Source organism: Oncorhynchus mykiss, chromosome 18 (assembly GCF_057628025.1).
Source record: "Oncorhynchus mykiss isolate SJ-2025 chromosome 18, ASM5762802v1, whole genome shotgun sequence".
NCBI lineage: Eukaryota > Metazoa > Chordata > Actinopteri > Salmoniformes > Salmonidae > Oncorhynchus > Oncorhynchus mykiss.
This window is the reverse complement of record NC_143039.1, coordinates 35,062,725-35,089,229: the sequence shown is the minus strand read 5'-3', so window position 1 is coordinate 35,089,229 and position 26,505 is coordinate 35,062,725. Positions and strand designations below refer to the sequence as shown.

General features: G+C 42.9%; 2 protein-coding genes across 9 annotated transcripts in view; one reads left to right on the top strand and one right to left on the bottom strand.

The window, feature by feature from the left end:
• The window catches only part of LOC110495939 (intersectin-1), a 62,671-nt gene extending 43,617 nt beyond the window's left edge, over nt 1-19,054 (bottom strand). For all 5 annotated transcript variants that reach the window (XM_090208275.1, XM_021571477.3, XM_090208272.1 and 2 more), the window contains exons 1-3: nt 18,870-19,054; nt 1,365-1,434; nt 592-687 (exon numbers count right to left, since the gene is read on the bottom strand). In XM_090208275.1, the coding sequence (XP_090064401.1) occupies nt 592-687; nt 1,365-1,392 (124 nt within the window). In that variant the 5' untranslated portion in view covers nt 1,393-1,434; nt 18,870-19,054. The remainder of the gene's footprint in view (nt 1-591; nt 688-1,364; nt 1,435-18,869) is intronic.
• A 152-nt stretch (nt 19,055-19,206) lies between these two features.
• On the top strand, nt 19,207-25,857 carry LOC110495941 (ferry endosomal RAB5 effector complex subunit 4). 4 transcript variants are annotated; one of them, XM_090208276.1, is made up of 14 exons: nt 19,207-19,331; nt 19,556-19,614; nt 19,734-19,811; nt 20,067-20,139; nt 20,276-20,320; nt 20,523-20,591; nt 20,748-20,881; nt 21,052-21,163; nt 21,564-21,584; nt 21,710-21,808; nt 22,052-22,164; nt 24,114-24,219; nt 24,404-24,449; nt 25,029-25,857. In XM_090208276.1, the coding sequence occupies exons 6-14, from the start codon at nt 20,546-20,548 to the stop codon at nt 25,126-25,128; spliced, it is 777 nt and encodes a 258-aa protein (XP_090064402.1). In that variant the 5' UTR covers nt 19,207-19,331; nt 19,556-19,614; nt 19,734-19,811; nt 20,067-20,139; nt 20,276-20,320; nt 20,523-20,545; the 3' UTR covers nt 25,129-25,857. The 4 variants fall into 4 exon arrangements, with proteins under 4 accessions (XP_090064402.1, XP_021427153.1, XP_021427154.1 ...); XM_021571478.3 differs by having other exon boundaries at nt 19,539-19,614; XM_021571479.3 differs by lacking the exon at nt 21,564-21,584 and having other exon boundaries at nt 19,221-19,331; nt 19,539-19,614.
• Nucleotides 25,858-26,505: the final 648 nt, after the last annotated feature.

The following is a 26,505-nucleotide window of genomic DNA, read 5'->3' as shown; positions in this document are numbered from 1 at the left end:
TTATAGATACATCTATTCAAACACACAGAGAAAGAGGCCAGTTGGTTCCTCTTTCAAGAGGAATCAAATGCAAATGATTTCAATTTGAACACAATCATACATTTTGAGAAGTATGAAATGACCGCGGCTTGCGAAATACTTTTTGCTGAAGTAGCCGAGCGAAACAAGCACTTGCACTTCTCTAAAAGGGTGTGTCGAGGTTGTGCAAGGTTATGTTGAAATTCGAAACACCAAGGCAATGATATCAGATGATCATATGAGTGAGTGTGAGTGGCTGAAATGTCCTTTCTGATAGTGAGATGAGTGGAGAATGAAGTTGCTTGCTACTGTGTGGGCTGTAGGGAATGACACTTCAAGGCCCGCCCTAGCCTCAGTCCACCAAGCTTCATTACCCCTTCACCTTTGACCTGGTACTGTGTGTGTGTGTGTGTGTGTGTGTGTATATAATATAAGAGAAAGTCTTGTTGAAAAGTGATCTTCTGCTATCTTCAAGTAACTTCTGCCTGACATGATGCTGTACTGTAAAGACTGTACTCCACCACTCTTTCCCTTCGTTTGTCCATCCCCTCCCCTGCTGTGAGTGAAGCTGACCTGTGATGTAGCCAGCTGGTGAGGGGGCCAGGCTGACAAACTGCTGGTCATGTTTGGCTCGCTCGTCCAGAGAGATCACCCAGGCGTCCAGGCCCCCTGAGAGAGAAAGATCAGTTGAAGCTCTCACCTGGCCTGTGTGAGTGTGTATGGGGGAGGGGGGGGGGGCTCAGTTACGTCTCCGTAGAGTCATGGAACACAGCATTAAGGTGAGTCAGGGGAGGGGGAGAGAGAGAAAATTAAGTGGTGGTTGGTGATCTGAGGTTTACACCATACACCATGGCTGCATCCCAAATGCTACCCCATTTTCTATATAGTGCACAATGTAGGGCAGGGGTATACGACTCTTACCCTACGAGGTACGGAGCCTGCTGGTTTTCTGTTCTATCTGATCATTAATTGAATCCACCTGGTGTCTCAGTCTTAATCAGTCCCTGATTAAAGGGGACCCGTGTTAAAATGCAGTGGAAGTGGCTTTGCAGTTCAGAGTTGATTTTGAGGAATGTGGCATTAGGGATGCACCCCACGCAGTCCAGCAGGCAGGCTTCCACCTCCTGGGAGTAATAACTTGATAGTGACCCTTCCTTTGTGCCGAAGTTACAGTACAACTCTCATTAATCCATGTGTAGAGGGAGATCAGGACTCACACACACACCTGCACGTGCATACATTTCTCTCACACATACACGCTTGTGACACAAACAAACACACAGATGCGCGCACACACACACAGTGTGCCAGGCAGACGGCTGTCAATCTGGTTGGGTGACACTCACCTCCGAAGGGGGTGGGAAACTGAGCCATTGTTCAGTCGGTCAGTCAACTGCAGCCGCAAGCTGCAAACACCTGAAAGCCAAGACAGGAAGGGCCACAACAGTCAGTCTACAGTGTCTATATCCTCACCTTTCTCCTCCAACTCCCAAAAGACAGAAGCGCCCCTCAAAAGGAAATCAAAGCCGTTTCATGTTCTATGCCTTTTTCTATTCCTTTCATCAGGGGGAGGGCAGGCCAGGCAGCAAGTTGTTAACAGACAGGTAAACATTTTGCAATAGAGACTTGTAATAACATGTTTGGTAATAGGTAGACAGGCCTAAATGCATCACTTGACTGTAAAGTACAGTGAGTCGGTCAGTGGTGTTGCACTGGCTGACAAATTATTGTCATGTGTGCATCCCAAAAGGCACCCTATTCCCTTTATAGTGCAATGATACTGGTCAAAGGTAGTGCACTATGAAAGTGAATATGGTGCCATTTGAGATGCAGCCATTATGTACAGGTGGATTGTCATCTGGTTAACAACACTGAATCGAGGCTAGCAACACTGAACCATGCACCCGCTGTTCCGGACGACTGTGTGATCATGGTCTCCATAGCCGATGTGAGTAAGATGTTTAAACAGGTCAACATTCACAACCTCTACCTGACCCATTCTGTAATGTTTCATGCAGAACGCTAAGGTAACCAATCTAAATGGACTATTGCCCCTTAGCACTCACATCTGTAGCCATGAAATGATTTGAAAGGCTGGTCATGGCTCCACATCAACGCCATCAACCCAGACACCATGGACCAAGTCTAATTTGCATACCACCCCAACACATCCACAGATAACGCAATTGCTATTGCATTCCAGACTGCCATTTCCCATCTGGACAAAAGGAACACCTTTGTGAGAACGCTGTTCATTGACTACAGCTCTAGAAGCCCTCCAAGCCCTCCAAGCTCATCACGAAGCTAAGGACCCTGGGATTAAACACCTCCCTCATCAACTGGACCCTGGACACACACACACGACTCAAACAGCATCATTAAGTTTTCCGACACAGTGGTAGGACAGATCACTGACGACAATTATACAGGGCTGCAGATAGCCTAGCAGTTAAGAGCGTTGTGCCAGTAACCGAAAGGTTGTATATAATTGTATATAATATATATATATAATATATCAAATATAGCATATGGGGAGGTGGTAAGAGACATGGAAGTGCGGTGCCAGGGCAACAACCTGTAAGGAAAACAAAAGGAACTGATCGCGGACAACAGAAAACGGAGTGCCCGAGCACGCCCTCATTTACATCTCCGGGGCTATAGTGGAGCAGGTTGAGAGCATCAAGTTCTTCAGTGTCCAGGATGCATCACTGCTTGGTATGGAACTGCTTGGCATCTACAAAAGGGTAGTGCATATGGCCCAGTACATCACTGGGGCCGAGCTCCCTGCCATCCGAGACCTCTAAACCAGGCGGTGTCTCTGCTACCGCACAGCAAGTGGTACTGATGTACCAAATTAACTTTTATTCGTCACATTTATTTTATTTATTTAACCAGGCAAGTCAGTTAAGAACAAATTCTTATTTTCAATGACGGCCTAGGAACAGTGGGTTAACGACAGGGTCCTCAGCTCGGGGGTTAGAACTCGCAACCTTCTGGTTACTAATCCAACGCTCTAACCACTAGGCTACCCTGCCGCCCCAAATACAACCTTACCGTGAAATGCTTACTTAGAAGCCCTTAACCAACAATACTGCTCAAGATAGAGTTAAGAAAATATTTACAAAATAAAATAAAAATATATAACAATAACGAGGCTATATACAGGGGGTCCCAGTACCAAGTCAATGTGCAGGGGTACAGGTTAGTTGAGGTAATTTGTAAAGTGACTATGCATTGATAATAGACAGCGAGTAGCAGCAGTGTAAAAACAAAAGGTTGGGGGGGGGTCAATGTAAATATGCTGGTAGGCCATTTGATTAATTGTTCAGCCGTCTTATGGCTTGGGGTAGAAGCTGTTAAGGAGCCTTTTGCTTCAAGTCTGGAACCAATAGGACCATGAACAGCTTCTACCCCCGAGCCATAAGAAGGCTAAATAGCTACCCTGAATATCTGCATTGACCCTTTTTGCACTGACTCTTTTGACTCATCACATGTTACTGTTTATTATCTATCCTGTTACCTAGTCACTTTATCCCTATATCTACATATATACCTCAATTACCTCGTACCCCTGCACATTGGATACCAGTACCGAGTCAGTCTATATAGCCAAGTTATCATTACTCGTGTTTTTATTTATTTTTATGTTTCTATTAAGGGGGATGGAGGGGCCCTCGTCATGTTTCTATAAAGTGGATGAATGACATTCAAAGAGGGGAGAAGATTGGAATGGGACGGAGGAGAGGCCAATGTTATCTCCCAGCTGTGCAAACGTCATGGTGAGAGAGGACGGCCATAGCCGGAGTATCAGTAAAACAAAGAAATGGGGGAAGGGAGCAGCACCCAAGACATTTTAATCAGAGCCAGACCACCCCTCCCGTACAGCCCTCACAGTGGGAGCCCCAAGCAGGCTGAAACATTTCAACAACAGAGACACAACACTGTATATTTCTCTCTGTTCACAAAAAAATAAGTAATTTCCTACGACATTCCCATACTACGCAGTTTCTGTTTGGTAAAGAAAAAAAAAAGAGAAAAAAAAGAAGCTTGTTCGTGTGCGTTAATTACAGGAGGAGTGACTTTCCGGAGCTGTGAAGGGTTCTGTTTCGTAAGAGCAAAGCCAGGCAAGCAGTGCACTGACGCTGCTGCCAGCTTCTCTCGGTCCTCCAGGCAGAAAGGCTTGAGTCAACACAAAGAGCAGACAGAGCAGATTACCATGCTGCTCCACAGCGATTCACCATTCTACACTTCATTCACATCTCCCTGGAGAGGCGCACAAGAGCCTCATCACACACTGAGCTAGCCTTACACTTACTGGCTCACAGACACGCACGCCTCACACATACCAAGCAAATGAGGGAGGGGGTGGGCAAGGCTGTTTTGTCCCTCTGACCTAGTTTCTCCCTCTAAACTTTTCTAACTCTGATTGTCATTGGTGGCGATGAGTGTTTCCCTGGACAGTTCAGAGAGAGAGAGAGGCATAGGAAAGGCGGAATCCCAAATGGCACTCTATTCCCTTTATAGTGCACAACTTTTGACCAGGGCCCATAAGGCTATGGTCAAGGTAGTGCACTACATTAGGAATATGGCGCTATTTGGGATGCATCCACACAGATAGAATCCTTCTCTAACCTTCCCTCCCTATGGAATTATCAGTTTGCGCATTGTTGTTCCAGCCAGACAGGACCGGGGCTCTGATGCCACTGGTCTGAGACTGGAAGGTGGATTTATCTGCATAATCTGATCACTTAGCAAGCTCCTGTTGTGGTGGAACGCCCCTTATAAGACAGACAGGCTAGACGCCTAGGGCTGGGGCTAGTTGACAAGTGCACCGCCGCCGCACATGATGTCATCGCAGAGGTATAAAGTCTGCGGGAGGGCATGGCCCAATGCAGTGTTAAAAGTTGAACTCCTGTGACAGACAGCAAGCAGACACAAAGATGGCAACACAGATGATTGGGAGAATTGTTCTTGGAAACATGCGGCAGTAATCAACTGGCTACGTAGCCTATTCCGCAGAAGACAAGATAGGCCTACATAATGCATTTTTGAAGGACATCGCATGGAGTTGGATATTCGCAAAGGCCTACCTGTGATTTGGCTGGAGGAATGGGAGGAAGGAATATACATGCATAATGATCTACATTGTCATTGTGCCAGTAAAGGGAAAACACTGCATGAAACCTTCTTCACTCTTTAGTTAACACAGACACACTCTCCCTCCCTTCCTTCCACACTCTCTCTAGGGCTCCCTCTCATAAGCACACACAGCATTATCTCTCTCCCACAAACACACATACTGCTCCCAACTTTTAAAACGTTAGGCACCAAACAGAATTTAAGGAGCACCAGAAAGAAAGAGTTTTTATATAGTTTAGGCTTACATTAGGCCTATATGAATCCTACATTTGAAGCACATCTCAAGAGTAGCAGACCCCTTCTTGCTGTGCCAATCAAGTTAGCTTAAACCTACTTTCAAGTTACCAGGTTGTTAGCTAGCTAAGTAACATGACGGAGCAACGTGTGTTATCAAACCAATAATTAGTGACCAGGCATTAGTTTAAAATGGCGCGACACGATTTGTGAAATTATATAAAAAGCGTGCGACTCACAGCAGAAAGAAAAAAAGGCATCGGTAAAACGGGTCTCTTTATTTATTTATTACCGTTTAGGCTACAGACGAGCCGTTATTTGTTGTAAAGCTGCAAGCATGCCTGTCACGAAGCAGGTGCTCCATTTCCCCTATCTGGCACTCAGAGGCTGTATGACAGAACTTGCAAAGTCTCCTCAGACTGGTCTGTGTTCTTGGTTATAACAGGCAATTAAATTATACAATGTGTCAACATTGCTCGCTTTGCATACTGCTCCAATTTAACAAAATGTACAAATCTAACAACAGAAGATTCATCCGGGTCTGCATCTCTGCTCGACATCACGGCTAAATTAAATAAATAAAACAACTGACAGCGGAATATACGCGCATGAAGAGCAGACAGACAAAAGCCGGTGAGTGAGGGTTGGTAGGATATGAGCAGGAAAGTGAAGTGGATATTACTGGGCCTGCGCAAACAAGAGACTAGTGCCTGTTGCTTAAACTTAACTGAATGTATAAACCTTTTAGAAAGGCGCCAGTAGGTTATTTAGATTGATACTACCAACTTTTTCAGCTCTACCAAACGAAACAGTGCTAAGGTATTCTAAAATGTTGGTAACATACGTATCCTGATGTTTTGGTATCAGTATACCGTGCAACACTACTGCAGTGTCACTCACAGCTCAGGGGACAGGTCAACCGTGCAGAACAACATTCTGCCTGCTCATTGGACAACATGGACTGTCCCAGTTTCACTTCCTCTGCACATTTTCACAGCTCAAACTAGTAGAGGCCAAAGGGAAACGGTTAGAGAACAGTGAGTGTGAAAAAAATGGTCCTCCATCCATCTTTTTTGTAAATTGTCAATGCTCCCCGACTTGTCTTGCTTTCATTTCATTTATTTTTTGGGAGCTGGACACTAACTGTATGAATGTAGATCTCTTTATCATTTCAACACAGTTACGATTGGCTTTAGTCATTTTGCAGTTATTCCAGCTGCACGGTTTGACGCGACTGTTAGCCATAGTTGGCTAGCTAGCAAACACGGGATAAGAGTGTTGCCAGCCAGACTGGAAACGGCACATTTAGAACCAACGACTGGGTTGTGTCCATAAATATAGAACAAAAATACTTAACGATTGTGTCTGGCAACATAACTGATAGAATGAACGGCCAGCTGGCTTGGCTAGAAACGTGTTGGGACTAGGCCCATTTTAAGTAGCATATGAATACATTGATCAAAATAAACGTTTTTATTTCATTGGTAACCCATTGTAGAAAAGCAATTGTACACTCGAGGTTGTGCAAAACAACCTTTTTTTAGCACGGCTGTGCTGCAGTAATAAGTACGAGGTGGGGACGAGTACTGAACATCAGCACGCTGTGCTAAAAAAGTAGTTTTGCACAACCTCGAGTGTACAATAGCTATTTTTTATTTATTTTTTACAATGGATCACCTAAGAAATAAAAACGTTATTTATTTTGATAATGTATTTTCTTATTTTTACCAATCTACAAACAGGTGCCCTTCTTTGAGGTACTGGAAAACCTCCCTGGTCTCTGTACCGGCATCCCCTGTATATGTTATTTCTTACTGCTGCTCTTGTATTACTTTTCTCTTATTCTTATCATTTAAAACAATTTCACTGTTGGTTAGGGGCTCGTAAGTAAGCATTTCACTGTAAGGTCTACCTACACCTACACTGTCCGGACCTCTGGCAGTCTCTATGGGGGTGCCACAGGGTTAAATTCTTGGGCCGACTCTCTTCTCTGTATACATCAATGATGTCGCTCTCGCTGCTGGTGAGTCTCTGATCCACCTCTACGCAGACGACACCATTCTGTATACTTCTGGCCCTTCTTTGGACACTTAACAACCCTCCAGGCAAGCTTCAATGCCATACAACTCTCCTTCCGTGGCCTCCAATTGCTCTTAAATACAAGAAAAACTAAATGCATGCTCTTTTTTATTTATTTTATTTATTTCACCTTTATTTAACCAGGTAGGCAAGTTGAGAACAAGTTCTCATTTACAATTGCGACCTGGCCAAGATAAAGCAAAGCAGTTCGACACATACAACGACACAGAGTTACACATGGAGTAAAACAAACATACAGTCAATAATACAGTATAAACAAGTCTATATACGATGTGAGCAAATGAGGTGAGATAAGGAAGGTAAAGGCAAAAAAAGGCCATGGTGGCAAAGTAAATACAAGTAAGTATAGCAAGTAAAACACTGGAATGGTAGATTTGCCGTGGAAGAATGTGCAAAGTAGAAATAAAAATAATGGGGTGCAAAATAAATAAAATAAATACAGTAGGGAAAGAGGTAGTTGTTTGGGCTAAATGATAGATGGGCTATGTACAGGTGCAGTAATCTGTGAGCTGCTCTGACAGTTGGTGCTTAAAGCTAGTGAGGGAGATAAGTGTTTCCAGTTTCAGAGATTTTTGTAGTTCGTTCCAGTCATTGGCAGCAGAGAACTGGAAGGAGAGGCGGCCAAAGAATTGGTTTTGGGGGTGACCAGAGAGATATACTTGCTGGAGCGCGTGCTACAGGTGGGTGATGCTATGGTGACCAGCGAGCTGAGATAAGGGGGGACTTTACCTAGCAGGGTCTTGTAGATGTCATGGAGCCAGTGGGTTTGGCGACGAGTATGAAGCGAGGGCCAGCCAACAAGAGCGTACAGGTCGCAATGGTGGGTATATATGGGGCTTTGGTGACAAAACGGATTGCACTGTGATGGACTGCATCCAATTTGTTGAGTAGGGTATTGGAGTCTATTTTGTAAATGACATCGCCGAAGTCGAGGATTGGTAGGATGGTCAGTTTTACAAGGGTATGTTTGGCAGCATGAGTGAAGGATGCTTTGTTGTGAAATAGGAAGCCAATTCTAGATTTAACTTTGGATTGGAGATGTTTGATATGGGTCTGGAAGGAGAGTTTACAGTCTAACCAGACACCTAAGTATTTGTAGTTGTCCACGTATTCTAAGTCAGAGCCGTCCAGAGTAGTGATGTTGGACAGGCGGGCAGGTGCAGGTCGCGATCGGTTGAAGAGCATGCATTTAGTTTTACTTGTATTTAAGAGCAATTGGAGGCCACGGAAGGAGAGTTGTATGGCATTGAAGCTTGCCTGGAGGGTTGTTAACACAGTGACCAAAGAAGGGCCAGAAGTATACAGAATGGTATTGCATAGAGTGAGTCCATGCAACTTATTATGAAACTGGTTGAGCAACTTTTTACTCATGAACCTATTTAGGATTACTATACCAAAGGGGTTGAATAGTTATTGACAAGACATTTCAGCTTTTCATTTAAATTTTTTTCGATAAACATAATTCCACTGACATTGCCAGTGACCCAAAAATCTGACAGCTGGTAACACAACAAAACTTGGAAAAAGTCAAGGGGTGTTAATACCTTCTGAAGGCACTGTATGTATGCATAATGGATTAGTAACTAACACGAGTGCTTTAGGGTGACATGGGTCAAGGCCCTCTCATTGGGCCTGCCAGAGCAGATGCGAGTCCACTAAGCCCTGAGTACACTAAGTTAGTCAGGCTTAGGGCTGTTTTCTCTGAGTATGAGCTGACCATGTTATCTCGGGGGGGGGGGGGGGGGGGGGGGAGTTAAATACAGCCCTGATACACACCAACCAACCAGACAAAGCAATAAATCCTGGGCATTACTCTTTGGGCTAATTCTTCCCTCTTCATTAAGTAGATGAGGGTATTAAGATGGTGAACAAAACATGTGTGTTACTAGGGTTATACATTTTGGGGAATATTCAGGAGGTGGGAACTTTCAGTGGGAATTAATGGGAAAATGTGAGAATTAATTTTAATACCATTTAAATGTTTTTTGCATTTGATATATTTACCATATCATATGGAAACAAACAATTTATCATAAGTAGACATAATTGCAAATTATAATCCTTCCAATAGAAATAAAAAACAACAATTTTGTTACGAATTGAACTTTAATCAAATGAGTTGACTCTTCACATGGGATGATTTCACTGAACAACAAAATAAAGAATATTGAATGATCATCGCAGCTCCCAAAAACATTTAACATCTGTAAAATGATAACCAAAGCTTTAGTTTCTAGACGGTCTTCCTCTCAGGCTTCCGTGTCTTCTCCCTGGACCTTCTCAATGTCCACCTCTTGAACATCAGACTGAGGCTTCATCTTCACTGTCACTTTCCAACCTTGTTGAAGATGGCTCGTTGTCAGGCTCAAAAAGCCTCAAATTTGCCCTGATGGCCACCAATTTTTCAACCCTTGTATTGGTCAGCCTGTTGCGTGCTTTGGTGTGCGTGTTCCCAAACAAGGACCAGTTGCACTCTGAGGCAGCTGATGTTGGTGGGATTTGGAGGATGATGGAGGCAACAGGGGAAAGAGCCTCAGATCCACAAAGTCCCTTCCACCAGTTGGCTGATGTGATATGTTGGCACACTGCCATATTGCATTTCCATCCCAAAGCCCTTGCTTGGAAGTGTACTTCGCCAGACTGCCAATAACCTTGCCCTCATCCAGGCCAATGTGGCGAGACACAGTAGTAATGACACCATAGGCCTTGTTGATCTCTGCACCAGACAGGATGCTCTTGCCAGCATACTTGGGGTCCAACATGTACACTGCGGCGTGTATGGGCTACATACTTTTTGATGTATGTCAGAACTGCAGTTTCCTCTGCTTGGAGCAACAGTGAAGTGGGCAGGGCACTACAGATTTATTCTCTTACATCTGCAAGCAGAGTCTGAACATCAGACAGGATGGCATTGTTTCCCTCAATCCGTGCAATGGCTACTGCTATAGCTTTCAGGAATTTCAGGCTGCTTACCACACTCTCCCAAAATACATTATCCAGGAGGATCCTCTTGATGGGGCTGTCCATATCAGCAGACTGTAATATGGACATTTCTTGGAGAGACTCCTTCCCCTCCAGGAGACTGTCATATATGATGACAACACCCGCCCAACGGGTGTCGCTGGGCAGCTTCAATGTGGTGCTCTTATTCTTCTCACTTTGCTTGGTGAGGTAGATTGCTGCTATAACTCGATGACCCTTCACATACCAAACCATTTCCTTGGCTCTCTTGTAGAGTGTATCCCATTGTTTTCAGTGCCATGATGTCCTTGAGGAGCAGATTCAAAGAATGAGCAACACAGCCAATGGGTGTGACATGAGGGTAGGACTCCTCCACTTTAGACCAAGCAGCCTTCATGTTCGCAGCATTGTCTGTCACCAGTGCAAATACCTTCTGTGGTCCAAGGTTATTGATGACTGCCTTCAGCTAATCTGTAATGTAGAGACCAGTGTGTCTGTGCTCTTTTAGAATACTGGTTGAGTAGGTGGAGATGATGTAGTTCATTATTCCTTGCCCATGAACATTCGACCACCCATCAGAGATGATTGCAATACAGTCTGCTTTCTCTATGATTTGCTTGACCTTCACTTGAACTCTGTTGAACAGCAAATTAGTAGATAAAGCATGTCTGGTTGGAGGGGTGTATGCTGGACTAAGAACATTCAGAAATCTCTTAAAATACACATTGCCTGTGAGCATCAAGAGGTGAACCAGTTGCATACACAGCTTGAGCAAGACATTTATCAGCATTTCTCTGACTATGTTCCTCCATTGAGTCAAAAAAACATCTGATTCCAGGAGGAACATGAGCTGTTGCTATCGATAATGATTCATCATTTTCACCTTGAATAAAAGTACAGGGTCTTTTGTCAGAGGTTGCGTGTTGAGAGCGCTGAGGGAACTTTATGCACTTGGCCAGATGATTCTGCATCTTTGTTGCATTCTTCACATATGATTTGGCACAGTATTTGCAAATGTACACAGTTTTTCCTTCTACATCAGCTGCAGTGAAATGTCTCCACACATCAGATAGTGCCCGTGGCATTTTCCTGTGAAGATTAGAAAAAAATAGTAAAAGGAAATAATACAATTCCATGTACAGATAAAGAGTAAACAACTTACGTGTAGGATACATGTTTTATAATGAAACATGAATGGAAACAGGTGAATTACCACTCAAGCAAGCTAAAACCCACATGGTAGCAAAAACAAACTTGCAGAAATTGTTCACAAGTTTGAAATGATTTAAAGCACACTTTGCTGTAGGCTACTATTTATTAGTTAACTCATGTCATGAAATATATTCACCCCACCCAGTATTGTAATCAAAACTTACCAGAAAGTATGTAGTCCTTGGCTCAGACAGTGTAGTAGTATGGGCTCAATAGCATCTCATTTGTATGCAAGATCTTGAGAATCAGCTGTACATGTGATGGAAGAGTGCACTGACTGCACATGTGATGGAAGAATACACTGTGCATGCAGAGGGTTGCATTTCCATTTAATTTAGGATAGTTTAACCAAAATATTCCACAAGAACTAGAATTTCCTTATCCCACAAAAAAGGTTCACTGTTTTTAGATCATTTAAGCAAAATTTACCGTAAAGTTTCCGACCCTTTGCATGACATTCAACCTTCGTCTCTCCCGAGCCCGTACGGGAGTTGTAGCAATGAGACAAGATAGTAGCTACAATTGGATACCACGAAATTGGGGAGAAAAAGGGGTAAAACTATTTTTTTTTAAAACAAAAACTGTTTTTTTTTTTTTTTTTTAAACAACCCCTTTTTCTCCCCAATTTCGTAGTATCCAATTGTAGCTACTATCTTGTCTCATTGCTACAACTCCTGTACGGGCTCGGGAGAGACGAAGGTTGAATGTCATGCGTCCTCCGGCGCGCATCCAACCCGGAAGCCAGCCGCACCAATGTGTTGGAGGCTACACCGTGCACCTGGCAACCTTGGCTAGCGCGCACTGCGCCCGGCCCGCCACAGGAGTCGCTGGTGCGCGATGAGACAAGGAGATCCCTACCGACCAATCCCTCCCTAACCCGGACGACGCTAGGCCAATTGTGCGTCGCCCCACGGACCTCCCGGTCGCGGCCGGTTACGACAGAGCCTGGGCGCGAACCCAGGGACTCTGATGGCACAGCTGGCGCTGCAGTACAGCGCCCTTAACCACTGCGCCACCCGGGAGGCAGTGGAACTGGAAGTTGATGTGTTTTTGTTCTCCGTCTTAAGTGGGGCATGGGGTGACAGGACAGTGTGAGGGGTAATAATAGACCCCACTTCACGTCCCTCTCACCCTCACCTAGACACACTCTGGTGTGAAAGTCCTGTGCCGCTACTGTTATCACATTCTTGCCTGTAATGTTGACGTCAACAGCAGTGCCACACTGGAGGACAACAGTGGCTAAGTAGAGGGACTGTGAACCTATTAGGGCTAGGCCCTAAAAATTGTTAAAGAATCAAGCCACCCAAGTCATAGACTGTCCTATCAGCTCCTGCACGGTAAGAGGTACCGGAACGGCATGCCTGGGACCAGAAAAAATATTGCAGGTCACAACCCTACTAGTTAAAGTGAACAGCACCAAGTGGGGCTGACTAATGGCACAGGAGTGTTTTTTCAGGATCAAAAATAGGCTTAGGTGGTGGGCGTGGCAGGGGACGTGGAAATGCCAAATTGTAGTGATGAGTTTAAAACATATTTTATTGAACTGCTACAGAACTAAATAAATATGGTACCTGATGAGAATAATTGATTTTGATGTATGTATAAATTGCAAGACTGTCTTTCACTGTGTTTTTGATACTCAAATGGTTGACAATACTAAAGATCTATGGTGGACTGCATTGTGAACAATAATATTTGGAAGACAAAATGTATTGACTATAAAACAACTTGTCACCTCAAACAATTTTTAAACAAATCAAAACGGAATTTAAAATAATTCAAAACGCTGGACTCCAAAAAACAAGTTGACCTACAAAAACTTCCATGGACTCTTAAATTATGTAAATCATGTTAAGTAGCATAATAATGAAGCCATTTATTGATGTGAAAACAGATTTGTAATGATATGAATTAAATGTATTATGTTGGTCAAATTAGATTAAAAAAAAAAAAAAAAGATTATTTTACACACAAAAAACTATTATTGGCACTGTCGGCACGGATTCATTTGAGAAAACGATAGAAGCCCCCCCCCATCTTTTTTTAAATGTATTTAGCAATTTTAGCATTCAAGCTAATTTCTTGCAGTTCTAGGAATTTCTCCATGAAACAGAGAAAATGTTGCAGTTTTAAAGCAAATTTCCAAGGATTCTACATATTCTGCCATGGAGCTGAGAAAACTTTGCAGTTTTAAAGATAATGCATATAATTGCAGGAAAATATGCCATGGCTAATGCTGTGTTCTTGTGCTCAAACTTAATAACAAAATCAATACTTCATAGTTTGGAAATGTTCCGTTTGGACTTAGAAACCCTTGGGCGTGCTGCCTATGTCAGAAAAATCCCTGCACAGGTGGGGATGCTGTTTAAGTCATCAAGTGACTTTTATAGTGTCCTTGAGCTGCTCAGAAGAATACTAATAGCGGCAAAAAAAGCATTGTGAAAAATCCAAACAAAAAAAGTGTAGGAGAAAAAGCTAGCAAAACACAGACATACGAAGTGATCCAAGTCGCATAGACACGGGCCCATTTGGATCGGCTGAAGAAAGGAATAAAAAGGAGGTGTCACTCTTCCTAGAGCTGGCCGCCCGGCCAAACTGAGCAATCGGGGGAGAAGGGCCTTGGTCCGGGAGGTGACCAAGAACCCGATGGTCACTGCCAGAGCTCTAGAGTTCCTCTGTGGAGATGGGAGAGCCTATGAGAAGGACAACCATCTCTGCAGCACTCCACCAATCAGGCCTTTATGCTAGAGCGACCAGATGGAAGCCACTCCTCAGTAAAAGGTACGACAGCCCGCTTTGAGTTTGCCAAAAGGAACCTAAAGTACAGAGAGATCCTTGATGAAAACCTACTCCAGAGCACTCAGACTGGGGTGAAGGTACACCTTCCAACAGGACAACAACCCTAAGCACACAGCCAACACAACGCAGGAGTGGCTTCGGGACAAGTATCTGAATGTCCTTGAGTGACCCAGCCAGAGCACGGACTTGAACCCCACCAAACATCTCTGGAGAGCCTTAAATAGCTGTGCAGCAACGCTCCCCATCCAACACTGACAGATCTTGAAAGCATCTGAAGAGAAGAATGGGAATAACTCCCCAAATACAGGTGTCCCAAGCTTGTAGCATCACACCCAAGAAGACTCTAGGCTGTAATTGCTGATAAAAGGTTCTTCAATAAAGTACTGAGTAAAGGGTCTGAATACTTATTTAAAAAGGTGATTTTTTCAGTTTAAAAAAATATATACACACATTTATATAATGTAATTATGGGGTATTGTGTGTAGATTGGGGGGGGGGGGGGGGGGTCGATTTAATACATTTTAGAATAAGGCTGTAACGTAACAAAATGTGGCAAAAGTCAAAGGGTCTGAATACTTTCTGAATGCACTGTAGAGGTGAGAACTGTGCAACACACACACAGTTATTTCCACCATCTCCAAGAGAGATCCAAACCTCATGCAGACATGAGGGAATCCTACTCCCAACTGCAGCACCAACATCAGAATTATCGCTCATCAAACTAACATGACCTTGGATAAAGGGGAGTTGGTGTTTAAGAAACCATCATACAACTATCTAACTATCAGATGGCTTGTCTATCTCGGGCCCACAGATCCTGCAGTGAATGCTGTGCAACCAATTGGAAGTCTGGTCCCCAAAGGGCAGCTCTGGTTCACTGGTCAAGGGTCAAAAGGTTGAGGTGGGGAACGGGGCACTCGGTTAGCAACAGCGTCTATGGTGTACGCCAGGACAAGGGCATTGCCTGCTTCTTTGAAACATATCTAGCTGTAACCTATATCATGTTGCTTTGGCAGTATAATTAAATATGCTGGGGGGAAAAATGCACTGCAGTTGACTGTGTGGATTGCTGGTGGGAATTTAATGTGACACTTTCCTGTCGAGGACCTGAAACGCCATGCTCCAGCCAATGTCAAGTCAAGGTTGCCCTGTAGCTGAGCAACCCAGGAGCGATAGATAGGAGCGCTGCAGTATCTGCAACTGTGCAGCCAAAGCTCTCTCCTCACGTGCATGCGCACACACACACACACAACACAAGCCCACTGCCTATCAGTCAGCCCATAAGCCCCGATGCAGATCAGCTCAGTCAAAGGTTAATGTAAAAACGCAGAAACGATTAGGTTTGGTGGGCCGTTTTCCCTGCGCTATGAAAAGTCTGGAATTCCCTCTGCAATAACCACACCATGTTCAGTCCTGAGGGGAAAATTCCCAGTTCAAAAGCCAAGTCAGTACTATGTGTATAGTGAATCTACCTACCGTCAACAAGACTGCATTTCTTAACACAGAACATTGCGCTGGCTGTTTTCTTGCCATGACTCCATAGTAGTGCTCGGCGATATGGCCAAATTATCATATCAGTTTTTTCTCTCTCAGTATGACAGTATTTTATGTTTAGAAATTTGCTTTATGAGTAGTACGTGCCCCTCGGGTGGCAGCATACATACTAAGTGATTTCAATGGGTCACTTCATTCTGAATGTTTTATACTATTCAATTCAACCAAAAAATGTACTGCACTTTAATCATTTTCTGCATTTCCTCACATGGCTGCACAATATGGGCCCCAAAAAATTGAGAACTTATTTGGTCACCAAATGTTGCAATTGTGATTTGACTTGCGATTTAGATCAACACACTTGGGTGAACATTTGGAATCATGGAAATAGAATGTTTATTCTAATTCTATATTTAGAATATAACAGTGGAGGCTGCTGAGGGGAGGACAAGTCATAATAATGGCTGCAAACATGTTTGATACCATTCACACCATTCCAGCCATTATACTCCATCCCAGACATTATTATGAGCCATCCTCCCGTGGAATATAAATATTAGTGGGCACTTTAAATACAGTGTTGTTTGATATGACAACAAATGAAAATGTCAGGGAGGAGTTATTGTGACAGGGTAGGAACCAAAGTATTTTTAATAGCTAGCTAGCCAGCTAGCTAACCAGCTAACTAGTTATTAGCATTAGCAGCTAACATGATTTAGCTAAAATATGGTAAGGAAAAACAAACTAGCTGTTTGCAGATGTAAGAAAAATAAACTAAGTGTCATTTTATAACGCTTGTGGATTTCTTAATAGAAGGAAAGTGAGGGGATAGGTCTGTGTAGAAAAAGGAATGGAGAGAGTGGAGAGGGATGACTCAAGTTATTTTTATTTAACCTTTATTTAACTAGGCAAGTCAGTTAAGAACAAATTCTTATTTACAATGACGGCCTACCGTCGTAGTGGTTTAAACTATAAAAGGTTACACAAGGCAAATCACATTTAACAAATCAAATATTCAAATACCGTTATAGAAGGTAAAGTAAAAACCCCAAATGGTCCATGCATCAATACCGGTATATAGTAAAATACAGTATACCGCCCAGCCATAATCTATAGTATTGAATAAAGCTGATAAACAGAAAAATCCAAAGCCCCATTTGAGAGGGAGATGCAAGTCCAGCAAAGCAGTTCCCCCAGCCTTTGCTGTTAAGACGCCAAAGCAGAAAACCAAATAACTGAATTAGCATGCTAACACTAAAAATTTGCGCCAGAGCAGCACAGTGGGTCTCCTACAAGTCAGCCAAAACTCAGCAGGCAATAGCGCTGGAAAGTGAAACTGTGGTGGCAAAAAGCACTCTATGCTATGGCCTTGTGACCAAAATCAAAGCATGTCACTTCCTTCATGCCCATCAAATCAAGATAAGTTGGGATAGGGTGTCATTGACAGCAACAAAGTTCAATGCACATTAATAATTTATATGATCTTTCTTGACAGCCAAGCATGGCTTCTAGATTCAGACAGTGGAGCTTGGTTTAGGTGGGGCTACTGAGTGTGTGTGAGGCAATGCCAAACATGGCTGTTAAAAAACACTCACTCTCTCTTTCTCTGCAGGTCTCTCTCTGACAAACACACACAAATGCATGCTAGTGGCATGGTGAGATGTCAGACAGAAATATCCTAGAGTAGACACGTTTTTGAGGGATATTAATTTCATTAGCTAAACAAAAGAAACAAAATAATCCAACCTGTGCAAGACTAATGATGTCAGGGCAAGGGCACAACCCAGCTTTTGGCAATAGCTAACTAGCAAATTAGATATGGCTAGGTCCAAAGCCTTCTTTTCTATTGCAAATAGAAAGCTATGGCCATGACATTCCTATTGAAGCGAAGCAAAATATAAAAATTAAAGCATACATAGGTAGCAAGCTAACTGACCAGCTAACTGTCAATGGACCGTCGTTAGCTAGCCAGTCAGTCTGCTAGGCGTTGGCTTACATGATTGGCTGCTAGCTAGTCTGATTAGTCAGGCTGTAAATCATAATTCATTGGTATATACAGTCTGACACATTCGTGTGAAAACTCTTGTAAAATGTTCCTTAAAAGCCAGAATGTTGCAAAAGAAAATAGCGTTGAAACTTACTCTACCGGTTGTCTGTGCAGTTTGTCCTTGTCCAGATGCTCGAAATTTGACACACAATATCCACAGGAAAGTATTGTTTATCCAACTTTTTAGCAGTAGGTAGGTAATATGGTTCAGTTAGGCACCTATGTCAAATTAGTTTTACATTAGATATTCAGTTCTCTCTCATCAATAGCTATTGAGCCATGCATGCTTTATTACCTCGGTGCCGAACCCAACAATATAATAACATATGTAACTACCTACCTGCTCTCTAGTCGGGTAAACAATAATTTCTTGTGGATATTTTGTCTCAAATTAAGAGCAGCTGAAGGGAAAGACGAACCACAGAGACAACCGGTAGAGTAAATTGAAATATTCAACATTCTGTCTTGTAAGGAACACTTACCCGATTTTGCACACAAACGTTTCAGCCTGTACATAATTTAACGTTAGCAATTCATTGTGCATTACAGTCTGATTAATCCGTCTAACGTTAGTTGCTAACTAACGTTAATGTAAATAATTGCTAACTAACGTTAGATAGCTTGCTTAACTTCACATTCAACGCAAATTAACTTGTTTGGCTAAAGTAAGGAACCTTGGAAATATCATCCACTAAAATGCATACAATGGCATATGACTGGTTAGCTAGCTAATAACACGAAATGGGCTGATAAGTGCAGTGCAGCGATTTCCTACCGACCGTCTTGACTGCCACTGTTACCAGCTAGCTAGGCTAGCCAGCAATTCTTCCACATTTTTACTGATTGATTAACATATTTTTCTTACCTCATCGTTCGTTTTCCATTCTTAAATAATTGATAAGCTAAGGAACTGTGTGTTACTTATAAGATAAAAATGAACGAATTCCCCTGCAACGGTCGATTTAGCGAGATATTTCCCCTGTAACTGCAAATTCCCTTCCACCAAGGGCCCGCCGTAAGGCTACGCAAATTGGAAAATGGGGTACTACCGCGAGATGTTGAATTTTCTGAGTATCTGCAATATCGAGCCAATCAGCGAACGATATAATATGATCGACGTAAAATTGTACTAATCACAAATAGGAAATATTTGATGGAAGTGCCCCATTGGACCATAATCATTGATTGACAATGAATTCTGTGAATGCGATAAAACAAAAATCGAATGGGCAGCTTAAACCAATCTCGCGGTGTCAACATTTTTGGGCGTACGTAGGATTTATAGGAAACCATACAAATATTTGTTGATGCACGTAGTTAGCGGACGGTAACTATTTTTCTGCCCATTTTCTTTTAACCGAAGACCGTTAGCTAATATCATATGTCCAATATTACATGTATTTGTTTTGTAAGATATATGCATACTCATTGACATGATTGAACAGTTTCTACTTGAAATGTACAGTTAAACAAAGAATTGCCAACTGGCGTCAGTTGCTCTAATTGCACGTGAATTGCACCTGCCTATTGACAGTTTTTCCACCATGAAAGGGCTTTACTGTAAAGTGGGTGAAACTGCTGCAGAGGCGAAATTTGTCATCCAGGAAACGGTGAGTGCCCAGCATAATAATGTAGCTATCGCTTTTGTCTAGCATGCCAACACTTTAGCAGGAAGGCTCATAGTTGGCTGTTTGACAAACTCACTGATTGTCTTTTCAACATGTCACAGAATGTACCCAGTGACCTCGGTAGCAACCAGGTTAAAGTGCAAGTGAAGGCATGTGCCCTTAGTCCACTGGATTTAAAAGTAAGTGTAACTGTGTGTTATACTCATTGTATTGTCAACCTAGCAATATACCTACTGTCTCAGTCATAATGGACAAGACTTACTGTTGTCACTTTCAATATGCTGCTTAAAATGAAAAAACAAAAATTGGGGACCAAAGTATATGTTGCTTTTGGTCAGGGTTGCTGTAGGACAGGCCTACCTTACCAGACCACACATCATGTATGGCTGTATGGGCTACTTGTCACATTTCCTTACCCTCTGTCCTCTGGTTAGCTACATGAGGATCTAAAGTTGCAAAGGGACCTGGTGCCAGTAGGGAGGGAGATTGTTGGGATCGTCCTCCAAGGTAAACAGGATATCCACTTCATGGATTGTAATTGACCTTGTTTATGACTTTGATGTTTAGCACATTTAATTTCACAACGTACTATATTTTTGGAACAAACCTTTAATCGTTTGCAATATTTTTGTTCTGTCTTCAGTTGGGCCTAAGGTGACCTTTTTCCAACCTGATGATGAAGTTGTAGGTAAATGTTACAGGTGGGATCTGAACCCGCTACATAAGGATAAATCATAGAGCTTCAAAACATCCCCTTATTTTGATGATTCTGACATTGTCATCGGCAATGTTCCCGATAACCTATTGAAAGACCCTTCCCATTTATCATTTTTGGATATGACCATGGTGTATTTATCTAGGCTTTGCTTTTCCCTTCTTTCGCATGACAGGAATTCTGCCCTTGGATACAGCGATGTCTGGTTTGTGCGAAGCCGTCGTCATCAACGAGAATCATCTTGGTATGTTGCACAAGTTCAAAATCCAAGTGTTAAACAAGTACATCTATTGCATCTATTAGCATTTTTTGGTACAAATTAACAAAGGGATTTGTTGGTACAAATTAAGTCATTGTTTCTTCTTGCAATAAATGAGTGACTTTTGTGTTCGTTCACCAGTGCAGAAGCCAGAGAAGTTGAGATGGGTGGAGGTGGCAGGGGCTATTCGGGATGGACTCCGGGCCTATACAGCCCTCCATACCCTAGCCCGTATGGCATCCGGGCACACACTGCTGGTGCTGGATGGAGCCAGTGTAGGTATTTCCCCATAGTGGCCCCTCATCTGAGCATTCAATGGGACTGTAGAAATCCATAATTGGACATCACAAGAAGATGGCAGCAAAGAATCTTAATAGTAGCACACAATTGTCTTTAAGAGAACAAGACTACAAACTGCTATTTTGGCTGTGTTTATGCCTTTCAGCCCTTTGGAGTTCTGTCCATCCAGCTGGCCCACTACCATGGGGTTAAAGTACTGGCGTCAGCTCTGTCCTCCGAAGACCAGAAGTTCCTGGAGCAGCTTCGGCCCAGCGTCGGTGAGAACAGGGAGGGGGCCAACGTGTGTGTGTGTGTGTGTGTGTGTGTGTGTGTGTGTGAATAGACAAGTGGTGTCACAGTAGAGAATGTGTTGAAGTTGAGGATTGTAAATTGATGCAGCCGGGTAATAATGGATGTGAAGAGACAGTGTTACTATCAGTTACCTAAACTACTCTCATCATGAAAAATAAGGTAGTAAAGTTCTGACAGCAACACACAGGGCCGGTTTCTCAGACACAGGTTAAGCAGTCCCGGACTGAAAAGCATGCTAGATGGAAATTCACAGGGAAACTGTCCCGTAGTATTTAATCCTAGTCTATGCTCTCTGTTTCCTCTCTCATTCTCCGCTGTTACCACTCTTACCTCTGTCACTCCTTTGACTCAAATCACACATTCTAGGAGTGCGAGAGTCTCTTGTAGGTAAGTCTTGTGTGTGTGTGTCCCCTTGCAGGTCAATGGAAATGGAGTACCAAAAATGCTTATTTATTGTTTGCACACTGTTTGGCATGTAGCCTTCATAAGGGATTTCCCTGTCCTGTGTCTAGCCAGAGTGATAGGTGTGTGGGATACCAAGGTGGACCTGGTGGATTCCTGTTTGGAAGAGACAGGCGGTCTAGGGGTGGACATTGTCATTGACTCTGGAGGTAAGAAGCCAATGTAGGGCCATAGATTGTTGTTATCCATTATGCTAGCTAGCTTTGTCTAACATGAATCGTAGTGCTGTGAGTGTATGCTTCTGTGATTTGTATTTTAACACAACGGTAAAGCTTTGTAACAGGAATAGAAGGAAAATGGAGTCATTGTTGTGCCCTGTTGTTTTTATACCCCTGACACAAGCTTAAGAGGTGTGTTTCGAAGTGATTGTGGTGATGTGTGTGTTCCTCCAGTGAGATTGCATGAGGAGGAGCCAGAGGCCAGGTGTCTTCTGCCCTACAAGCATGACATCATCACCCTGCTCGGGGTCGGAGGTCACTGGGTTACAACTGAGCAAAACCTGCAGGTAGACTGCAGTCAAGTATTCCATCCATTCGTGTCGGATTAGAGCAGCCATTTGGCAGTTCAGTTCCACTAGTCATCATATGACAAGATTTATTCATCACTACTTGTCACACTCATACATACAATGGGTGATTGAAATGTTGCTTGTTTGTTACAGCTTGTTAATGTGTGCTTTCTGAGAAGTTAAACATACTGCAAAAAAACATTGGCAGTGTGCAAGGTCTGTTATGTTGGGAGGAGTGAAGAGATCTGGGTTAATGGTGTTTCCTGTAATAATGTGTACAGTTGAAGTCGGAAGTTTACATAAACCTTAGCCCAATACATTTAAACTCAGTTTTTCACAATTCCTGACATTAAATCCTAGTAAAAATTAATTGTCTTAGGACAGTTAGGATCACCACTTCATTTTAAGATTGTGAAATGTCAGAATAATAGTAGAGATCTATTTATTTCAGCTTTTATTTTTTTCATCACATTCCCAGTGGGTCAGAAGTTTACATATACTCAATTAGTATTTGGGAGCACTGCCTTTAAATGGTTTAACTTGAGTCAAATGTTTCGGGTAGCCTTCCACAAGCTTTCCACAATAAGCTGGGTGAATTTTGGCCCATTCCTCCTGACAGAGCTGGTGTAACTGAGTCAGGTTTGTAGGCCTCCTTGCTCGCACATATTTTTTCAGTTCTGCCCACACATTTTCTATAGGATTAATGTCAGGGCTTTGTGATGGCCACTCCAATACCTTGACATTCTTGTTCTTAAGCCATTTTGCCACAACTTTGGAAGTATGCTTGGGGTCATTGTCCATTTGGACCCGTTTGCGACCAAGCTTTATCTTCCTGACTGATGTCTTGATGTTGCTTCAATATCCACATAATTTTCCATCCTCATAATGCCATCTATTTTGTGAAGTGCACCAGTCCCTCCTGCAGCAAAGATCCCCCACAACATGATGCTGCCACCCCATGCTTCACGGTTGGGATGGTGTTTTTTGGCTTGCAAGCTTCACCCTTTTTCTTCCGAACATAACGATGGTCATTATGGCCAAACAGTTCTATTTTTGTTTAATCAAAAAGGTACGATCTTTGTCCCCATGTGCAGTTGCAAACTATAGTCTGGCTTTTTTATGGCAGTTTTGGAGCAGTGGCTTCTTCCTTGCTGAGTGGCCTTTCAGGTTATGTCGATATAGAACTCGTTTTACTGTGGATATAGATACTTTGGTACCTGTTTCCTCCAGCATCTTCACAAGGTCCTTTGCTGTTGTTCTGGGATTGATTTGCACTTTTCGCACCAAAGTACGCTAATACCTAGGAGACACCACGCGTCTCCTTCCTGAGCGGTATGACGGCTGCATGGTCCCATGGTGTTTATACAGATGAACGTGGTACCTTTAGGCGTTTGGAAATTGCTCCCAAGGATGAACCAGACTTGCGGAGGTCTACAAAAAAAAAATCCTGAGGTCTTGGCTGATTTCTTTTGATTTTCCCATGATGTCAAGCAAAGAGGCACTGAGTTTGAAGGTAGGCCTTGAAATACATCCACAGGTACACCTCCAATTGACTCAAATGATGTCAATTATCCTATTAGAAGCTTCTAAAGCCATGACATCATTTTCTGGAATTTTCCAAGCTGTTTAAATGCACAGTCAACTTAGTGCATGTAAACTTCTGACCCACTGGAATTGTGATACAGTGAATTATAAGTGGAATAATCTGTCTGTAAACAATTGTTGGAAAAATGACTTGTCATTTTCAAAGTAGATGTCCTTAACCGACTTGCCAAAATTTGTGGAGTGGTTGAAAAATGAGTTTTAATTACTCCGACCTAAGTGTATGTGAACTTCAACTGTATTTATCGCAGTCTTCCCGTTGACCTTCAAGTGGATTTGCTCAAGTAAGTACACAACGTCTTTTGTTTGGGATTTAATCTGCGCTCGTCTCTTCTGTTTCATAGCTGGACCCTCCAGATAGCCGCAGCCTCTTCCTGAAGGCCGCCTCCCTGTCCTTCCTCAACGAGGAGGTGTGGGGGGCATCCAGTGCCCGCCAGGGGAGGTACCTCCGTATCCTTTAGCCTACCCAGCCCCTCTGGGTCAGCCTCTGGAGGAGGCAGGAATTTAAAATCTAACTCTAATTCATTGAGATGAAACAAACATATTAAAATGAAAATCTGATATAAGGGATTGAGCATTGATGATAATATAATTGCTTTTGTGTTACATGTTAACCTTACATGCTCCTTTTCAGACATCATGAAGGATATAGTGGAGAAGCTTTCCACTGGGACCTTAAGGTACAGCAGAACTGCAATAATGAGTGTATGTGCAGTGCGAGTGTGAATAAGCAAGGGCCTCCCGAGTGGCACAGCGGTCTAAGGTACTGCATTGCAGTCCTTGAGGCGCCACTACAGACTGGGTTCGACCGCGACCGGGAGACCCATGAGGTGGCGCACAATTGGCCCAGCGTCGTTGGGGGAGGGTTTGGCCGGCCGGGATGTCCTTGACCCATCGCACTCTATCGACTCCTTTTGGCGGGCTGGGTGCATGCACGCTGACTTCGGTTGCCAGCTGTACAGTGTTTTCTCCGACACATTGATGCAGCTGGCTTCCAGGTTAAGCGAGCAGTGTGTCAAGAAGCAGTGCGGCTTGGCGGGGTCGTGTTTCGGAGGACACATGGCTCTCGACCTTCGCCTCTCCCGAGTCTGTATGGGAGTTGCAGCAATGGGACAAGACTGTTACTATCAATTTGGATATCACGAAAGAGGGGTGAAAAATGTTTGAGTAAGCATGGTTATACTGTATGTTTGATATTGGTATGTTTGAGTTTGTTTATCCTGGTGGACAGCGCTCACATTGCCCTCTGTCTTATGCAGGCCCCAGCTAGAGGACCCAGTGCCTTTGTATGATGCCACAGTTTCCATGGAGATGGTGCAAAAGAAACAAGTCCGTAAGAGGTTGGTTATTCAACTCTGAGGCGGACAGACACTTGTCCAGCATTCCCCTTGTCAAAGACAGGCCCCCAAATTCTGCCTCTCATATTTCCTATGTATTTTTGGCCAGCAGTGGTGGAAAAAGTACCCAATTGTCATACTTGAGTAGTAGTAAAGATACCTTAATAGAAAGTTACTCAAATAAGTCACCCAGTAAAATTCTACTTGAGTAAGTCTAAAACTATTTGGGTTGTAAATGTAATTGCTCAAATATACTTAAGTATCAAAAGTAAAAGTATAAATTCAAATTCCTAAGGATAGCCAGGGGCACACTCTAACATTCAGACATTTATTTACAAAAGATGCATGTGTTTAGTGAGACCGCCAGAGCATAGGCAGTAGGGATGACCACTTGTTCTCTTGATAAGTGTGTGAATTTCACTTTTTTTTTTCTGTCCTGCTCAGCGTTCAAAATGTAACGAGTTTTTGGTTGGAAGGGAAAATGTATGGAATAAAAAGTACAATACTTTCTATAGGAATGTAGTGAAGTAATAGTACAGATACCCCAAGAAAATAATACTTTAAAGTACAACTTAATCGGTGGTGTAAAGTACTTGCCAGTCATTCCAATACAATGTAAATATGTGCAAAGTTTGAGTTTATCAAAACATATCAAATGGGATGGATGTCTAAATGTTTGCTCTGCTTAGTGTAATTACATACAGCACATTTGAGGTTTGTCCTTTTATTAAAAACCTTTGTTAATCCTCAAGCATTGACATTTTTTACAGCCTCCAACACAGCAACACATTAGTGGCATGCTTAGTAGGACACACTGTAGAAAATCATTTCGCAACATATCTGTAGAACCTTCTGTTTGAAAAAGGTTTTCAGTTTGGTGACTTACTGAACATGACCCAACTTGAATTCTACATTAACTGCAACTGTGCTTTTCATGTGTCATTTGTGACCAGAGAAATTCTCACTAAATGATTAATCTAAGGTGGGGAAACAGCAATGTCCTGTTAGTGGAGGCTTTCCGGGATTGGAGAGATACTATTGTCCACCTGTACCACTCTCTGAGGGCATATCAGAAGTGTTGAGATGGGTCACTTCCAAATAGTTTGTCCTCTTGTCAACACACTGTCCTCAGGTAACCCTCACTGTGATTGGCCAGAGTTAACAGGGCTACGTTCAGTACATAACGGAACGGAACAGAAACTGTGCTGTACTGAAACTATCAGTTGAAAAAACATGGAGGGGTGTGGGTTCAAAATGCACCGCTGTCTTTTAAATGTGTCACTCATTGCTTTAACCCACACCATGGCAAACCCACTTCAAAGTGTTCAATAACATATGAAAAACTTTAGGAAAATGTGTCATTCAGTACAAACTGTTCCGCAAACGTTCAAGCGAACGT